We start from the raw sequence: 17,192 nt of genomic DNA on the forward strand, positions 1-17,192 counted from the left end.
TGAGACAGAGTTTCGCTCTTGTCACTCAGGCTGGAGTGCAGTGGCACAATCTTGGCTCACTTCAACCTCCACCTCCTGGGTTCAAGTGTTTCTCCTGCCTCAGTCTCCTGAGTAGCTGGGATTGCAGGCATGTGTCCACCACACCTGGCTATCTTTTGTATTTTTAGTAGAGACGGGTTTCACCACGTTGGCCAGACTGGTCTCAAACTCCTGACCTCAGGCAATCTGCCCGCCTTGGCCTCCTAAATTGCTGGGATTACAGGTGTCAGCCACCGGCCCTATACAGTATTGTTAAAAATATTGTGTGTGACACAAAAGTTTTACTATATATTGACTGCAGCCCATCACAGGGATCAGGAGAGGAATTTTCCACTTTTGGTGTCATGATGGTACTCAAAATGTTCAGGATTTTGGAGCATTTCGGATTTGGGATTTTGGGATTAGAGATGCTTAACCTGTACACACATACAGTATAATATTATTGATATGGTTTGACTGTGTCCCCGTGGAAATCTTAACTTTAATTGTATCTCTCAGAATTCCCACATGTTGTGGGAAGGACCAAGGGGGAGGTAATTGAATCATGGGAGCTGGTCTTTCCCCTGCTATTCTCATGATAATGAAGAAGACTCACAAGATCTGATGGGTTTATCAGGGGTTTCCACCTTTGTTTCTTCCTCATTTTCTCTTGCCGCCACCATGTAAGAAGAGCCTTTCGCCTCCTGCCATGAATCTGAGGCCTCCCCGGCCACATGGAACCGTAATTAAACCTTTTTTTTTGTTCCCAGTTTTGGGTATGTCTTTGTCAGCAGTGTGAAAACAAACGAATACAATTATTTGTCCATAAGAGGTAATGAAGTGTTGACATATACTACAATATGGGTAAACTTTCAAACCACTATGCTAAGTGAAAGAAGCCACACACAAAAGGCCACATATTATATGATTTTATTTTATTTTTTTTTTTTTTTTTTTTTTTTTGAGACGGAGTCTCACTCTGTCACCCAGGCTGGAGTGCAGTGGCCGGATCTCAGCTCACTGCAAGCTCCGCCTCCCGGGTTCAACGCCATTCTCCTGCCTCAGCCTCCCAAGTAGCTGGGACTACAGGCGCCTGCCACCTCGCCCGGCTAAGTTTTTTGTATTTTTAGTAGAGACGGGGTTTCACTGTGTTAGCCAGGATGGTCTCGATCTCCTGACCTCGTGATCCGCCCGTCTCGGCCTCCCAAAGTGCTGGGATTACAGGCTTGAGCCACCGCGCCCGGCCGGTTCAGGCATTTCTTAAGTCATGAGCTAGTACATTGCTCGTGTCCACAAATGTGTCATGGTCTCGGACGATGTAGTTCAAGCCTTGCTTTCCTGTAGCTTAGTTAAAAAAGAAACTGAAATTAGTGATTCTAGAGTGACCTTACAGTTAAACCTGATTAAATTAGATAAATTTAGAATAAGCTCCTAGGATTTTTAAGGCCTTAGTTGTTTGAGTAGGTGACACACATTCAAGTGGGACAAATGTCCACGCCCTCCAGGGTGACAGCACAGATGTCCCTCCTACTCCGGGCTGCCTCGGAGGCCCACGTCCTGGCTCTCTTAGCATCCTTTGAGGCTGGTTGATGTGTATGTAAACAGAGGCATCTGTGTTCTCCCCATTTTTACCTCACACCCATGGTGGCGTCCATACCGAGGCCCTTGGCTTTGCTGCTGAGCAGGATAGTTGGACAGCGTTTATGTCTGCATGTGCAGAGCTTCCTTAGTTTTTTTGGCTGAATGTTATTGCCTGGATGCTGCACACTTATCTCATGGAACCAGTCCCCTTCTGAAGGACATTTAGATAATGTCCAATTTTTCTCTCTTGACAGTAGAAAAAGGCTGCACCTGACACATACTTCATTATCCACACACGCAAGGGGCATCTCTCAGATGAATTCTCTATTTTTTTTTTCCCGAGATGAGGTCTCTCTCTGTCACCCAGGCTGGAGTGCAGTGGCACAATCACAGCTCACTGCAACCTCTGCCTCCTGGGCTCAAATTATCCTCCCACCTCAGCCTCCCGAGGAACTGGGACCATAGGTGCACACCGCAATGCCCGGCTAATATTTAAATGTTTTGTAGAGATGGGAGTCTTGCTGTGTTGCCCAGGGTGGTCTTGACCTCCTGGGCTCAAGTGATCCTCCCACCTCGGCCTCCCAAGATGAATTACTGGAGTGGGATTTCTGGATAGGAGGAATGTGTTTTTCCCTTGGCCAGATGCAGCCCACGTGTCCCCACAGAATCACACCTGTCTACAACACCCGGCTGCCTTCCAGGCCTTCACTCTCATGCACACACCGACATAGGGCCCTATCCAGCCTTGGGTTCTGGATCCAGCACTCTGGCAGGTGAAGTGACTCCTCGATGTAGGTGTCATGGGGGTTTAGTGCCAGGAGGGACCCCAGAATTGCCTAGTGCCACACCTTTGCAATGTCCAGCGAAGCTGAGGCTCACCTGAGATTGCCCGTGAGGATTGGCACAGGTCTGGGTGTGGGCTTAGGTCACCAGGCTGCAGTAGAACAGCAGGCTTATTCTCCTGACCTGTCCTCCCCCTGCCGTGTTTCACCTGGTCCCTGTGTTCCCACACACCTGCCAGTACCACTTGCGTCACTGTTTCCTGCAGATTTTGAAAATCAGGAAAAAAAAGTTTATAAAAGCAAGGGCCAGGGATGGTGGCTGACACCTCTAATCATAGCACTTTGCGGGGCTGAGGTGGGAAATGGCTTGAGGCCAGGAGTTCAAGACCAACATGGGTAACACAGAGACATAGTGTCTCTATAAGAAGTTTTTTTTTTCTTTTCTTTTTTCTTTTTTTTTTGAGATGGAGTCTCGCTGTGTCGCCCAGGCTGGAGTGTAGTGGCGCCATCTCGGCTCACTGCAAGCTCTGCCTCCCAGGTTCATGCCATTCTCCTGCCTCAGCCTCCTGGGTAGCTGGGACTATAGGCGCCCACCACCACACCTGGCTAATTTTTTGTATTTTTAGGAGAAACGGGGTTTCACTGTGTTAACCAAGATGGTCTTGATCTCCTGACCTTGTGATCCACCTCAGCCTCCCAAAGTGCTGGGATTATAGGCGTGAGCCACCGCACCCGGCCAGAAGTTTTTAAAAATTAATTGGGCATCGTGGCTCACGCCCTTGTCCCAGCTACCTGGAAGGCTGAGGCAGGAGGATCACTTGAGCCCAGGAATTCAAGGCTGCAGATGAGCTGTGATCAAGCCACTTCACTTTAGCCTGGGCAACACAGTGAGACTGTCTCCAGAAACCAAAAAAACCCGGAAGGGTGGAAGCAGCACGTGTGACCCTGTATGCTGCATTTGACAAACCCTGCTTTGCTCTTACCGTGTTCACAGAGCGCTCAGGGAATCCAGGAACTACTGGATGTTGCTAAACAGGACATTCCATTCGACTTCTGGAAGGCCACCCCTCTGGTCCTCAAGGCCACAGCTGGCTTACGCCTGTTACCTGGAGAAAAGGCCCAGAAGTTACTACAGAAGGTGAGCCTGGCCATTCCCCAGTGCCATTAGCCAGCCCCCAGGACCTACTGATGACTAAAAACACCTGCTGTCTCACCAGTGCTGCACCATTAGGCAGGACACAGATGCTTCTGAAGAAAAGTTTGCAGCATCACTTTTAGGTGGAGGGATGGTGGGCAGATGATACTTTGTTCCTTGTGACATTTAAGGTTATTCATGTTTTCTAGAGTGAATCTGTGTTTTATAGGAAGGAAAGCAGCTTGATTTTAGAAGTGTACTGTGGGCTGGGCGCAGTGGCTCATGCCTGTACTCCCAGTACTCTGGGAGGCCAAGGCGGGCAAATCATTTGAGCCCAGGAGTTCAAGGCCAGCCTGGCCAACATAGCAAGACCCCATCTCTACCAAAAACACAAAAATTAGTTGGGCGTTGTGGCGCATTCCTGTCATCCCAGCTACTTAGGAAGCTGAGGTGGGAGGATTGATTGAGCCCAGGAGGTCAAAGCTGCACTGAGCTGGTGATTATGCCACTGCACTCTAGCCTGGGCAGCAGAACAAGACCTTGTCTCAAAAAAATAAATAAAAATAAATAAAAGTGCATGGTGCCTTCAAGGGACTTGATCCTGGTCAGAAGTTGGTGTGTGCTGAGCCCCGGTGCTGCAGCTGAAGCCTGCTTGTTCCCCATGGCAGCTGCTCATCCTGCTCCTGGTCTGATGCTCATACATGACTGTCGAAGAGGCCCTGTGGCCTCTCCCAGTCCCGGCACGTCAGGGCCAGTGTGTCCCCAGCCGCCCAGCATTCCGCACTGGGTCCTCCTCACCCTCTGTGCTGCCTCCACCCATTTACTTGTGGGAGGAGGGCACAGGGCACGCCTGTCAGGGTCCCTCACAGGTTTGGATTGTGGGGCATGCGTGCAGGTGGGGTGTGCAGAGGTGCTGAAGCTTCTGTGGGTAGATTTTGCTGAAAGGTGGGCAAGAAAATACCCCCAGAGGCCAGGGCCCTGGTGAAGGTTGCTGTCTGCCTTGGAGGACTTCCGGCTCCTTTATCTCACATCCCAAAGCAGGGCAATGTTTAGAGCCCAGCAGGCCCAGTGTGCCCCAGCTTCCCCCAGTCTGTGCAGCCCCCAGAGCCCTTCTGAGCCCCAGCTGGCTTAGGACAGGGTCTCCAGGGCAGCATGGGCCTCAGCGAGCCCTGGCGGTAGATTAACTTGCAATGGATTAGAGAGGCCTGAACAGACTCGCAGAACATTGGCAGGTGCCCCTGGGGTTTCGTTACTGCCTGCCAATAGCATGATGCAAAACCCTTGACCATAAATTCTAAAGGATGAAGAAAGCTGATCTGAGTGCAGTGGTATTTGCAACTAATTGATCACAACCAGTTACAGATTTTTTTGTTCTCCACCCACACTGCTTCACTTGACTGACTAGCTAGCTAGCTAAATAAATAAATATATTCATTCATTCATTCTAAAGGATGAATTAATGTCTCTCTTTACATTTAGGTGAAAGAAGTGTTTAAAGCATCGCCTTTCCTTGTAGGGGATGACTGTGTTTCCATCATGAACGGAACAGATGAAGGTAAAGTGTCTGGAAGCGCCTCTGTACGGTAGGGCTGTGCAGTGAGGTGGGCGGGAGCGATCCTGCTGCTTCTAACCATCCCCCACCCCGCCCCGTGTGGGAGCCTCCTCCCCTGTCAGGTGCTCAAGTGAAGAATCATGGCTGTTACAGCCCTGTTCTGAGTTACAATTGACATGTCACAAAAGGGTCTTTTTGGGGTCATTGTCAGAGACAGATTATCTTGACCAACCCCAAACCTGGCACGAATGGAGCTTCTAAAAAACATCGTGTTTTTAGTTTTAAGAACATTTGGAGAGAATCTCCAGTTGCCGCCACTTTTAGAATGTTGTTGCATTGTTAATTCTAAGAGACATTTAAGGTTCCTCACTGGCTCCTGATGGGTCTTCAATATGACCTTGAGAATGAGTGTGTATGGAGGAGGAAGGGGAGCACTGCGTTCTTTTTCTGCTTCTTCCAAAAAGAGGAGGCCAGTAATAACCAGAGGAGAGAAGCGGCGTTTGGTGAAGTGCTTTAGGATTCAGTTTGCTGTCTCCCGGACAGTCGGCCGGAAGCTGCTGGATGCATTTACGAGAAATGCTCCTCTCTGCCGATGATCCAAAGGCTGGGTGTAGTGCAGAAGTGATCCCTTCGTGCTCCCCAGATCTGAAAATTGTCATTTAACGGTCCTGTGCGTTATGCTCTCAGCATCTCAAGTGATTAAAATAATGCCTGTGACACTCTCTTGTAGGCGTTTCGGCGTGGATCACCGTCAACTTCCTGACAGGTGTGTGCGCACTGCATCGCAGAGGCTAGCCACCACAGACGCCTGCGGAGGGCTCGGCCAGGCCTTTCGAGAGCAGGAGCCTCATTTCTGCTCTTTAAGATAACCCCTCAGGGTTTGGCAATGTTGCTGACTGACCATAGGGTGTTGGGGATGGATGGGGTCAGCCATCTGACTCACAGGTGTAGATGCTAGGAGTGGGGTGCTTCTCTGCAGATCTGGGGCATTTTTCTCCCAGCACAGCCCCTGCCCTGTCGCCTGCAGAACATCCACCAGGACCCCCATCCTCTCATTTCTAAGAGAAGTAATGAATCAAACCAGTCATATCTTCCAATACTGAATGTGATGTGAACGCTATTCACCTTCTAATTAGATTCCTCTGTTGTAGGTGGAACAGGGAACGGAAACATCTGTTTTTAGAAACAAGTGACAAGGAGTCAGTTTTCTTAGCACATGTGGATTTTTGTCCCTTTGCTGGAATTATGGGAAAGAGCAGTGGTTCTGATGTATGTACAAAAAGGAAAGAAGTTTCCTGTCAGGTTTGCCCATTTGCCACTTTGGGGGATAGAAATGTTAGGAGGTGGGTTGGGAGCCTCCGCCTGAGATGCTCTGGGGAGTGGAGACGGGCTGATCAGAGCAGGGCCCAGCTCTTCCTGGGAGCTAGGCGAGCGGGCTCCCTCCCAGTTGATACGGCAGTTTCAGTATCTCCCCTGAAGGTTCGTGCTGTTCCGTCAGGATCCAAATTAAACCACAGCTGGTGGAGCCATTACTCTTGTCCCTTAGATGTATAGTGTATCCTTAAATGGAGATTTGTCAGTAGTTGAGCTACTTCTCTGTCTTGTTTTTCTTTTCCCTGAGGGCTTGGCGTTCACCCTGGCTTTTCTGCTGTTCTCGCCATCTTACTAATGCCCCATGCTGTTTTTGCTTGCTGTGCTCCAGGCAGCTTGAAAACTCCAGGAGGGAGCAGCGTGGGCATGCTGGACTTGGGCGGAGGATCCACTCAGATTGCCTTCCTGCCACGCGTAGAGGTAACGAGCCCCTGCCGACCACACGCTCTTCCCACCCCGAGGCCACCCCCCGCATGGGGGTGCAGGGTGGGGCCTGCTGAGGTGCTGCGGGGTGGGGTTGGCCAGGCCTCTGGACCCCTGCGGTCATTTCCTCATCTGAGAGCTGGACTCACTCACAGATGATGTTTCTGGCTTGGAGTTTTAATTCCACCAGGAAAAAAGCCAAAAACAGAAATTTGGTCTTTAGAGGGGTGATAAATTAGAGAATAACTAGAAACGTTTGGGCCAGAGGGTGTGAAGTGCTGCCTCCCTGCCCTTCAGGGTTCCAAAAGGAACAAGAGCAGAAAGAAGATTTCGTCCAATTCGTAGGTTGGGAGGGAGCTTCCAACCTTTTCAATGAAAACACTTCCCATTGAGGCGTCTGCTGCTCTAAAAACAGTTCCCTCCTCACCCACTCATCCTCCTGTTGTGGGTAGTTTTCCATGGTAGGGTGGGCTTGTAGGTACTGATATGATCGTCGTCGTGGCTGTGCCGTGTTTGTCAGCATGGGAGGGGTTGCCTGTGGGAAGGAGGCACCGTTCTTCACTGGGATGTTGGCTCCTTGTTGCCTGCTCCTGTCTCGCAACCAGCAACCTAGTGAACAGCTCCTTTAATTGGCTGCACCTGACCATCCCCTTTCTTTCAAATGAATTCAGTGGGTGGAGGAGAATTTTCTAGAAAGACCAGCAGCAAGCATAGTTACCCTCGTTCTTCCCCAGGGCACCCTGCAGGCCTCCCCACCCGGCTACCTGACGGCACTGCGGATGTTTAACAGGACCTACAAACTCTATTCCTACAGGTCTGCTTTCGGGAATAGGCGTGGGGAGGCGCCATGGGGCGGGTGTGTAGCTCCTGGGGCCTCACATGGCCCTCTTGAGGTCATGGATGGCAGATCCTGGTATTCCTGTGCTGGGAATCCACCCAGACCTCTCTGTCCTCCTCCTCCCACCTCCTCTGTCCTCCTTTGTCCTTTAATTTGTCTACAGTATAGCATATTCCTCCTTGTGTGCTTATTCTGTTCTGCTTTGGAGAAGGTTTGAGAAGTGGGAGGAACCAGGGCTGCACAGGAGTGTTCCGGGCCACCTTTTGCCATGTGCAGGCTTCAGTTGATTCTTGTTACAAAGCAGGAGCATCCCAGACTGGGGTCGAGTCAGTCCCACTCGCCACAGTGTCTGCAGCTCCTGGATGAGCTTCTGCCATATGATAGGCCCTCGTGTGTTGAATTAATTAGCTAAGTTTCTTCAACTGACAGAAAGAGGCTTTTAGAAGGAGCAGAGAAGCTCACTAACTGCCTTGCTGCAAGCTCCCCCTTCCCCACTCGGGCTGGGTCTCAGAGGTGAGCCTGCCGTGCCCTGTACCTGCCATGGCAGCTGCCCTCACTAAGGTGTCGTTCCCACAGCTACCTCGGGCTCGGGCTGATGTCGGCACGCCTGGCGATCCTGGGCGGCGTGGAGGGGCAGCCTGGTGAGTGGACATGTTGCCCCGGGCCGGCTCTTGCAGTCTCTGCCCTCCATTGTCAGCGGGAATGAGGAGCCCCTCGGGAGGGCGGCAGCTTGGCCCTGGGGGAGAGGTCCCTCCTCCCCTTCCGCCCCACTGCTGTCCTGCTGCACGCTAGGCACCCGGCCGGGCCAGGGCATGCGAGTGGAGGGCTGTGCTGCAGATCTTGTTGGTGGCAACCTGATGGGGCAGGAACCCAGGGTGGTGGTGTACCTGTCCACGTTCCAAGGTATTTCTTTCTTTATTTTGGGACAATATCTCACTCGCTCTGTCACCCAGGCTGAAGTGCAGTAACATGATCCCAGCTCACTGCAGCCTCTGCCTTCCAGGTTCCAGCAATTCTCATGCCTCAGCCTCCCCAGTAGCTGGGACTACAGATGTGCACCACCACACCCAGCTAATTTTTGTATTTTTAGTAGAGACGGGGTTTCACCATGTTGGCTAGGCTGGTCTCGAAATCCTGCCTTCAAATGATTGCCTGCCTTGGCTTTCCAAAGTGCTGGGATTACAGGCGTGAGCCACGACACCCAGCCCCAAGTTATTTTTTAAAAGATGCTGGTGAAATCCCTTCTGAAGCACTGAGCTGAAACTGAGGGAACCAGGGAACTGCACACTCATTCCCTACGTTGGGAGCCAGCTTTAGGGATGTGAAGACAGAACCTTGTTCAGACAGCACAGGAGGGCCGTGGGGTGGGTGCTCGGCTCTTGCCATCGGGAAAGGTTTTCTCTCTCGCTCATGATTCCAGCCTTGCAAGAACATCCCTCCTCCCTTGCTTTGCGAAGGGTCATGAAATGTGGGCTTGGCCCTTCCTGAGATGTGGAGTTGGCCTGGGGACGCAGCCTGCATCAGGGCCAGGGCCTCTGCTGCTTACAATGGGCATCACAACGGGCATGGACTTAGGAGATCTCAGGATTGCCATGGTCTGCTTCAGGGTCGGGGGCACGGCCCTGAGGCTGGTGGCACCTATCTTCCCTGATGGAACTGACCAGGCCACAGAGGCCTTCCCAAGGCCTTAGTGTCTGATGTGTGTATGAGGCGCTCAGCAGCGCCCACGTGTGCTCCCGCCAAATGCCCTTACCTCAGCCCCGAGTGCCCCATTGGCCCAGCACCCCTGCCCACCTCTTCCAAGGGCCTGGTATCTGACAGAGTAGGTTGTTCAACTAGAATTTTCATTCTCCCAGGCATGCCCTACTTCAGTTCTTTCTTTCAAATCTTGGTGTTTATCTTCATAATGGTATTTCTTTTGTTGCAAACAAAAACCATGTCTATGTCTCAGAAACACCTGCAGCCCTTATTCTGGGACCAAAAAACACCTATTATTTAGCCAATGAGAAAAGCCAGGTACCTCTTTGCCCCTTGTGGTTCCCAGGGAGTCGCGGTTCAGACACTGAGTCGTCTCCCACCCAGCAGAGCAGCAAGAAGGTCTCCTCGTCAGGCTGTACAAAGTGCCTGTTTTGGACACTTGGGGGCTGTGAGGACCCAGGAGAATGAGTCTCTCTGTTTTGTTACTGGTTATTGCATAACAGACCCCCCCAAGTAGAGTGAAAGAACAGCAAACAGCAGTCACGGCTGGAATCTCATGGCTGACCACACAGGCTCATCTGGGTGGCACCTCTGCTGGGGTTCTGGGGATCTGTGCACGTGCCTGTGGCTGTGGTGGCAGTCTAGATCCCCCCGCTGGGGTCCTGGGGGTCTGTGCAGGTGCATATGGCTGTGGCAGCTGTCTAGACCCCCTTGCTGGAGTCCTGGGGGTCTGTGCAGGTACATGTGGCTGTGGCAGCTGTCTAGATCCCCCACTGGGGTCCTGGGAGTCTGTGCAGGTGCATACGGCTGGGGCAGCTGTCTAGACTGGGTCTGTGCACGTGCCTGTTGCTGGGCGGCTATCTAGAGCCTGGGCGCTCTTCCACATGGCCTCGCCCCAGCAGAGCAGCCTGGGATGCTTTTGCAGTGGCTTCAGAAAAGGAAGGCTACCCTGAGGCCACCATTTCCTGCCCATTCCATCAAGGAAAGCAGGCCCAAGCCAGAGTCCGGGGATGGGACCAGCAGCTTTTGGTGGGACAACAGCCTGCCATCCTCGAGCATGATGCTGGGGCCAGCCCTGGGACCAATATGCTTCCTTTGCTGGTTTTGAGCCCCCGGCTTGTGTGTATTGGAGCAGCAGATTCCATTCAAGGCATGGTGGCACTTGGCGGCACTTGTCCTGGCCCTGCCACCAACCTACCAGCTATTCACTGCCTCAGTCACCTATAAAACTGGGAGATGATGGCTCCCCTCCTAAGAGGACTGTTGTCACACTTCACTGAACAGCCCTTGGCCCAGTACCTGGCACCCAACATGCCCAGGGCCATGGGCTGGGCATGGTCCTGGTAGCGGTGTGCTTCCTGGCTGAAGAGGCTTTGCTGCCACTTCCCAGGGAGGAGTTGCCTTCCCAGTGGACCTGGAAGCCACTCAGGTTCCCCCATCCAGTGTCAAGCCAGGGCCTCCATGACTCCTGGCTCGGCCCTAGTCCATGGCAGTGATATACCTTCCTTTCTCTTTCCTTTTTAATCTCTGTTTCAGCTAAGGATGGAAAGGAGTTGGTCAGCCCTTGCTTGTCTCCCAGTTTCAAAGGAGAGTGGGAACACGCAGAAGTCACATACAGGGTTTCAGGGCAGAAAGCAGGTATGGGAAAGGTTGCTGCTTGTTGGGTTCTGCGGGAGAGACTGGCGGCCTCCTCTCCCCCTTGCCTTTCCCACATCCCATGGGACGCTCCACAGGAGGCTCCTGACCTCTCCTTGAAGAGCCTGTACCTGCCCTGGAAGTGAAGGTGGTTCGGCTGCAGGGGCCTGTGCCTGTGCTGAGAGCTGGTTCCTTCCCTCTGCCTCTGCTCAACACTCCCCTGACTATCACCAGAAGCTTCCTCCTGAGGGCTGATTTCCTAACAGGCCTGCAGGGAGGAAGGACTGGACCAGCTCGGGGCTCAGATGCAGGACTGGGGCTGGGAGCCCAGGCACTCTGTGCTGTGCTGGGAGGGAGTGAGGGAGGATCTGCTCCTACCTATCCTGCTCGAGGCCATGGAGCCCACTCTTGTCCACTGGCCCTGGGCAGGCTCTGGTGCTCTGCACCCTTGCAGTTTCTTCTGAGAGAAATGTTCAAACACCACTCCCAGACTGGGCACTCAGCATGAGGAGTGCGTGCCTTCAGGTCCCTCCAACTCAGTCACCCACTGGTGCATGTGCTGGGGGGCCGCATCAGGCACAGCAGAAGTGCGCAGCTGCGTTCCACAGGAGGAGCCAGACAGTGAAGCTCATTGGAAAGGCCTTCCAGGAGAAATAACATGGGGGTGGGGGTCTGAGAGGGCGACTGCAGCTGTAACTAGGACAGCCAAGGACGGCCTCGTGGGGTAACATGGGATCTAAGACAGGAGGTGGTTTAAAGGAACTGCACAGATCTGAAGCAGCAGCACCCCAGGCCGGGCAAACAGCACACACCGGGGCCCTCTGGCAGCTGCTGTGTTTAATGAACGAGGAGGAAGTGGTGTGGCTTGGCGAGGGACAGCAGGAGGAAATGAGATCAAAGGGTCAGAGCGTGGGTCTATGGACCATGGGAACCCTGGAAGCACTCGGAAGGACGGGGCCTGGTGGAGCAGGACTGGGAAAGCCGGGAAGCCGGGTCAAGGTGTGGGGTGTAGAGGCGCCCTCAGATGTCCACATGGTCCATTGGCCTCCGGGGTCCTCTGTTCCTGCTCTCCCCTAAGCCATAGGAGCTGGGCTTCCGCTTCCTTATCTATGACATAGGGAGGGTGCAGGCCCCCCGAGGAGGTGGGATGCAGGCCTGGCAGAGGGGGGATGCAGGGCAGATGGTCCCGACAGGCCAGAGGCCGGCTGGTATCAGGCATCAGCAGCCTCCTCCTCAGAGTCCAGGTCTGCGGCTGCTTCGTGCCCACAGTCTTCGCTCCCTGCCCCGGGACCAACAGTGCCCTGGCTCCTGAGGGCTGCTTTGGACCTGTGTGGGGAGAAGCCCCAACTTGGGGTGGGGTCTTAGGGGCTTCTGGACCTGCCTTTTCCTGACCATTCAGGTCAGGGTCTCAAGTCCCCTGGGAGGGGCCCCAAGCAGCTGTGAGGCCTGGTGCTCGGAGCCCACTGACTGCTAGCCTTGTGCTTGTCCCCAGTGGCAAGCCTGCACGAGCTGTGTGCTGCCAGAGTGTCAGAGGTCCTTCGGAACAGAGTGCACAGGACGGAGGAAGTGAAGCATGTGGACTTCTATGCATTCTCCTACTACTACGACCTTGCAGCTGGTGTGGGCCTCATAGGTAAGGGGGCCCAGATGGGCTGAGCAGGAAGTTCGGGGCGGCGTGGAGGGCGTGTGCTCCCCAAGGCAGAGGGCCGGTGTCCGGCAAGCAACCCTGTTGCCACATCGCAGCAGGAGGCCAGAAGTAGATTTGGGAAGGCGTCTCGTCCTAAGTAGGAAAAGATCAGTTCTTGGAGCCCTTCAGTAAAACCTCGTGGCTGGTGACTTGCTGTTGATTCCAGTTCTTGCTAGAAGGCAGGTCCTGCCCTGCACTGGCCCACATTGTCTCCTGGCTACAGGAGGCCTCCTGTGACCTGCGGGTGGCTGCCCTGTCCCCGTGGGAGGGATCAGCTCACTGAATGTGGAGTCTCTCCGACTCACCCTGCACAGCCCAGGAAGCCAGATTAGGGCAGAAAAGGGTATTCAGAGTTTGCTGAGGCTGGTGGTGGTCAGGCTGTGTGGGGACTTTGGAGGGGGTTGCAGAGTCACTACCATGGGGAGAACATCAGAATGTATGGCCTGTGGTAAGGATAAGAACACTACTGTTTTAAATAAGCTAACACAGTGCTGGCTCTCTGGGCCCCGCGGCCTCCGGTGGGTGTCTGTGCTGACAAAGCTACCGCTGACCGGCCTGGGTGGAAGATGGGTGGTCAAGGTGGAAGGCCACCAATAAACCACCCCTCACTTTATTTTTCAATAACTTTTCTTTTTTTTTTTTTTACATTTGGGAAACTGAAACCAGAATACTGTTGCTGAGCTCAGTGCTATGGCTTCAGGAAACATTTCCATTTCTCTACTTTTATTTTTCTTAACTTAAAATTTTACTCAATTTGGGGCCCTGGGTTCCTGGTGAGCTTTCTCGGGCGACACTGCAGGGTTGGGATGTGGGGTAACCCTCTCAGCCCCCAAGCCCACCCCACGCCACATCACCCAGAAGCTGCCCTCAGAGCATGTGAGTGGCCGTCTACAGCTGGAAGGCCTGCCTCAGAAGCCAGTCAGTGCCTTGGGGCTCTCGGGCCGGCGTTCCCCGTGCCAGCCTCGTGTCTCAGTGGCATCGCCAGCCTCACGGTGCTCCTGCAGACTGGATGTTGTGTCCCCCACAGATGCGGAGAAGGGAGGCAGCCTGGTAGTGGGGGACTTTGAGATCGCAGCCAAGTACGGTGAGTGATGCTACGGGGGCCATCTCAGCAGGTGCAGGTGCTGCATGGTGCTCGTGACGCAGGCGCTGGCCCTGACTCTCCTGGGTGTAGCCCCTCCTAAACGGTGGCCACAGGCAGGGGCCTTGGCGGCCCCAGCTGAGAAAGGACCACCGTCCTCGTCCCACCCCCATGGGGTCGTGAGGAACTGGGTCCCTCGATTCCACTTCCTCTGATGCCATTTTACTGCTACTAGGGTAATCCCAAGAGTGATTTCCCCTGGGATGTCCCAGTAAGTTCATGATTGTCACACAACCCTTAAGAAGCCGAGGCCCTGCAGAGTGGAGCCTGGGATGTGGGGTGAAGGGCTGTCCCCGGGGTCGCAGGTGACTAGTCCAGCAGAACCTGTGCCACACACCTCGCCCCTCCACCGTCTCCTTCATGCCTGGTCCAGCAAGCAAGCCTTGGCGAACATCTCCTGCTCTTGGTTGCCCTTCCCAATGTGTGGGTCCAAAGAGCTGAACTTTGTACATCTTTCCAGAAAAAGTACTACCCTTCCCCTCCCCCAAAAGTGGCTTTTTTTATAAAGCTTTTGTGTCATTTTCCCAGTTGTGCCCTTGGACACTGGGTATCCACAACTACAGCAGGAAAAGGCTTTGAGCCATAATCCCAGGACAGTTCTTGGTGGATTTGACCTTCCTCAAAGAGCAGGAGTGGATTTTTCTGAGCTGGTTTTGGTGTTTTCTTTCCCCAGAAAGCTTACGTTTTATTCAGGTTGACACCTGGGAGAGGTGTCCAGGGTCTTAGATGTAGAAATGTGGCTTGGGAGACGTTGGCCCATGACCCTAACACCAGGTGTGAAGTCCCCTTGGAGCCCAGACCCAGTGGCAGCCGAGGTTGCTGCCCACCTGCCTGTGCTGTGCACTAGGCGCCTTCTGCGCTCAGCTGCAGTCTTGTCTGTGAATCCGGAGTGCGGAGCCAGCGGGTGCCTGTAGTGGGTGGAATTGGGGTCTGCACTTGCCCCTCCGCCCCTGGGTGGGAGTCACCTGGAGCCTGAAGGGATGTGTCTCATCCCCAGTGTGTCGGACCCTGGAGACACAGCCACAGAGCAGCCCCTTTGCGTGCATGGACCTCACCTACGTCAGCTTGCTACTCCAGGAGTTCGGCTTTCCCAGGAGCAAAGTGCTGAAGGTAAGGGTGCCCTCAGGGCACACCCTAGCCCCTTTATGGAGTGAGGGGCCTGGAACCACTTCTCTAGTTAGTGGGGTTGTGTCCCCCAGCCCATCCCTGGCTTCCAAGGAGCCGCAGCCTCTGATGCACAAGCCTTTCCTGTCTGCGTGATGGTCCCCTCTCCCTCTCTGTCTTTTCAAGCTCACTCGGAAAATTGACAATGTTGAGACCAGCTGGGCTCTGGGGGCCATTTTTCATTACATCGACTCCCTGAACAGACAGAAGAGTCCAGCCTCATAGCGGCCGAGCCAACCCTGTCCCCGTCAGCAGTGTCTGCATAAATCCTCCTGTCCTGGACGTGACTTCATCCTGAGGAGCCACAGTACAGGCCGTGGTGGCACTTTCTGCACACTGACTCTGGGACTTGCAGAAGGCCTGGTGCTGCCCTGGCATCAGCCTCTTCCAGTAACATCTGGCCAGAGGGCTGTCTGGACCTGGGCCCTGCCCAATGCCCCCTGCCTGCCTGGGCTCCAAGTGGGCAGGACCAGGACAGAACCACAGGCACACACTGAGGGGCAGCATGGTTCCCTGCCTACCCCATCCCCGTGCCCCGTCCGCGGGGCTGTGGCTGCTGCCATGCGTGTGCCTGTGATGGGAGTCTTGTCTCCCAACCTGTCAGTTTCCTCCCTAGGGCAGATCTCCCCTTCCTGCGAGAGTCTGGGAGGTGGTGCAGGCTGTCCTGGCTGCTCTGGGGAAGCCAAGGGACAGCCATCACACCTCTGAGACAGTGGGTCTGGGCGGCACCACTGGCAACTCTGGACTTGAGCGTGTTTGCCTCTTCCTTGGGTATGAATGTGTGAGTTCACCCAGAGGCCTGCTCTCCTCACACCCTGTGTGGTTTGCGGTTAATGATGGAGGGAGACACCTCCTCACGGATGGCAAGTGCCCACTCTTCAGGGAATCTCCCAGCATGGGCGATGCCAGGCGTGAGCTGCTGTAAACAATTTGTGGCTGTGCTGCTTGAGTGACGTCTCTGTCATGTGGGTGCCAAGTGCTTGTGTAGAAACTGTGTTCTGAGCCCCCTTTTCTGGACACCGACTGTGTCCTGTGAATGTATCGCTACTGTGAACCGTTGCCGCCTAGCCAGGGCCATGTCTTAGACGCAGCTGTGCTGCGGGTCGGCTGAGCCACAGTCCCAGAACCAAGCTCTCGGTGTCTCGGGCCACAGTCCATCCACCTCGGGCTGACCCCACCTCCTCCATGGACAGTGTGAGCCCCGAGCTATGCGTCCTGCTCAGTGTGGCATGGGTGCCCAGGGCCGAGCCCGCCCCGCTGCTTCAGTGAATGTATAGTGCCCGGCACGAGCCGAACCTCATGTGTTCTACTCCCAATAAAAGGTTGACAGGGGCTTCCCCTCCTCTGGGCTTCCTCTCGTTGAGTGACAGCAGTACTTGCCCACCTGGCACCTGAGATCCCTGTTTACTAAAGCTTAGAAAAACTGCCAAACGGGGTGGTGTATTTCCAGTCCTGTCGACGTCCCTCCTGAGGACGCAGCAGTGGAGGGCCCCTGGGGGCCGGGGCTGGTGAAGGGTCTGGCTAATGGCCCCAGCCCTCCCAGCGTCTGTTGAGCACAGAGCTCCTCCCGTGCCAGGCCAGCAACCCACAGCATGGCCAGGCAAGGCCTGGGCACATCACCTCGGGTGAGCTGCAAGTCTGCACGTCATTGTGTTCAGCAAGGATCTGGTTTTGGTCTGGAAGCGTCCCAAAGGTGTTGCATGCCAGGGAAACTGCAGACCAGCCCATACCCTGAGTGCTTGTGCCTGAAGCCCCCGCAACCAACTGTGACAGGAGGACAGGGTCTGGCCCTAGGGCCTCCCAGGGCGCAGCGAATGCTGATGGAGCCACGTGGTAGAGGCCTGCGCAGAGCAGGAAAGGACAGACGAAAAGAGGAACAGTTTCCTCCCTCCCAGAGCCCGGGCCTCACAGTGGGCAGGGGCAGGAGAGGGGTCTGGGCGGAAACCTTCCTGAGGTCTGAGCAGCTGTGTACCTGCAGGGCACTTGGGGAAGGGACGAAGGGAGGATGGCCACGCTGCACACCAGTGCGGCCCCAACCCTGGAGGCTGGAGGGAGACCCTGGGACAGGAATGAACCCCTCAGAGAACTGGAGCCAGCTATTCTCTGCCTAGCAGTCTCCTCAAAACGTAAACCTTGGGGGAAGAGGTCTGGAGGTCAGCGTATGACA

General features: G+C 54.4%; 1 protein-coding gene across 1 annotated transcript; it reads left to right on the forward strand.

Moving 5' to 3' along the window:
- The first annotated feature begins 3,371 nt into the window (after positions 1-3,371).
- On the forward strand, positions 3,372-16,358 carry ENTPD6 (ectonucleoside triphosphate diphosphohydrolase 6 (putative)). Its single transcript, XM_025399599.1, has 11 exons — positions 3,372-3,519; positions 4,996-5,071; positions 5,799-5,834; positions 6,771-6,859; positions 7,597-7,676; positions 8,277-8,341; positions 10,935-11,036; positions 12,526-12,666; positions 13,748-13,804; positions 14,859-14,971; positions 15,152-16,358. Exons 2-11 carry the CDS (start codon positions 5,053-5,055, stop codon positions 15,248-15,250), a joined length of 801 nt encoding a protein of 266 aa, XP_025255384.1. The 5' UTR covers positions 3,372-3,519; positions 4,996-5,052; the 3' UTR covers positions 15,251-16,358.
- Positions 16,359-17,192: the final 834 nt, after the last annotated feature.

The sequence above is a fragment of the Theropithecus gelada genome, chromosome 10, assembly GCF_003255815.1.
Source record: "Theropithecus gelada isolate Dixy chromosome 10, Tgel_1.0, whole genome shotgun sequence".
Taxonomy (NCBI): domain Eukaryota; kingdom Metazoa; phylum Chordata; class Mammalia; order Primates; family Cercopithecidae; genus Theropithecus; species Theropithecus gelada.

Excerpts from the sequence above, each read along its gene's own strand:
- ENTPD6 (XM_025399599.1), top strand. Across the intron at positions 5,835-6,770 it reads CACCGTCAACTTCCTGACAG|GCAGCTTGAAAACTCCAGGA; the intron begins GTGTGTGCGCAC and ends GCTGTGCTCCAG. Across the intron at positions 13,805-14,858 it reads TGAGATCGCAGCCAAGTACG|TGTGTCGGACCCTGGAGACA; the intron begins GTGAGTGATGCT and ends TCTCATCCCCAG.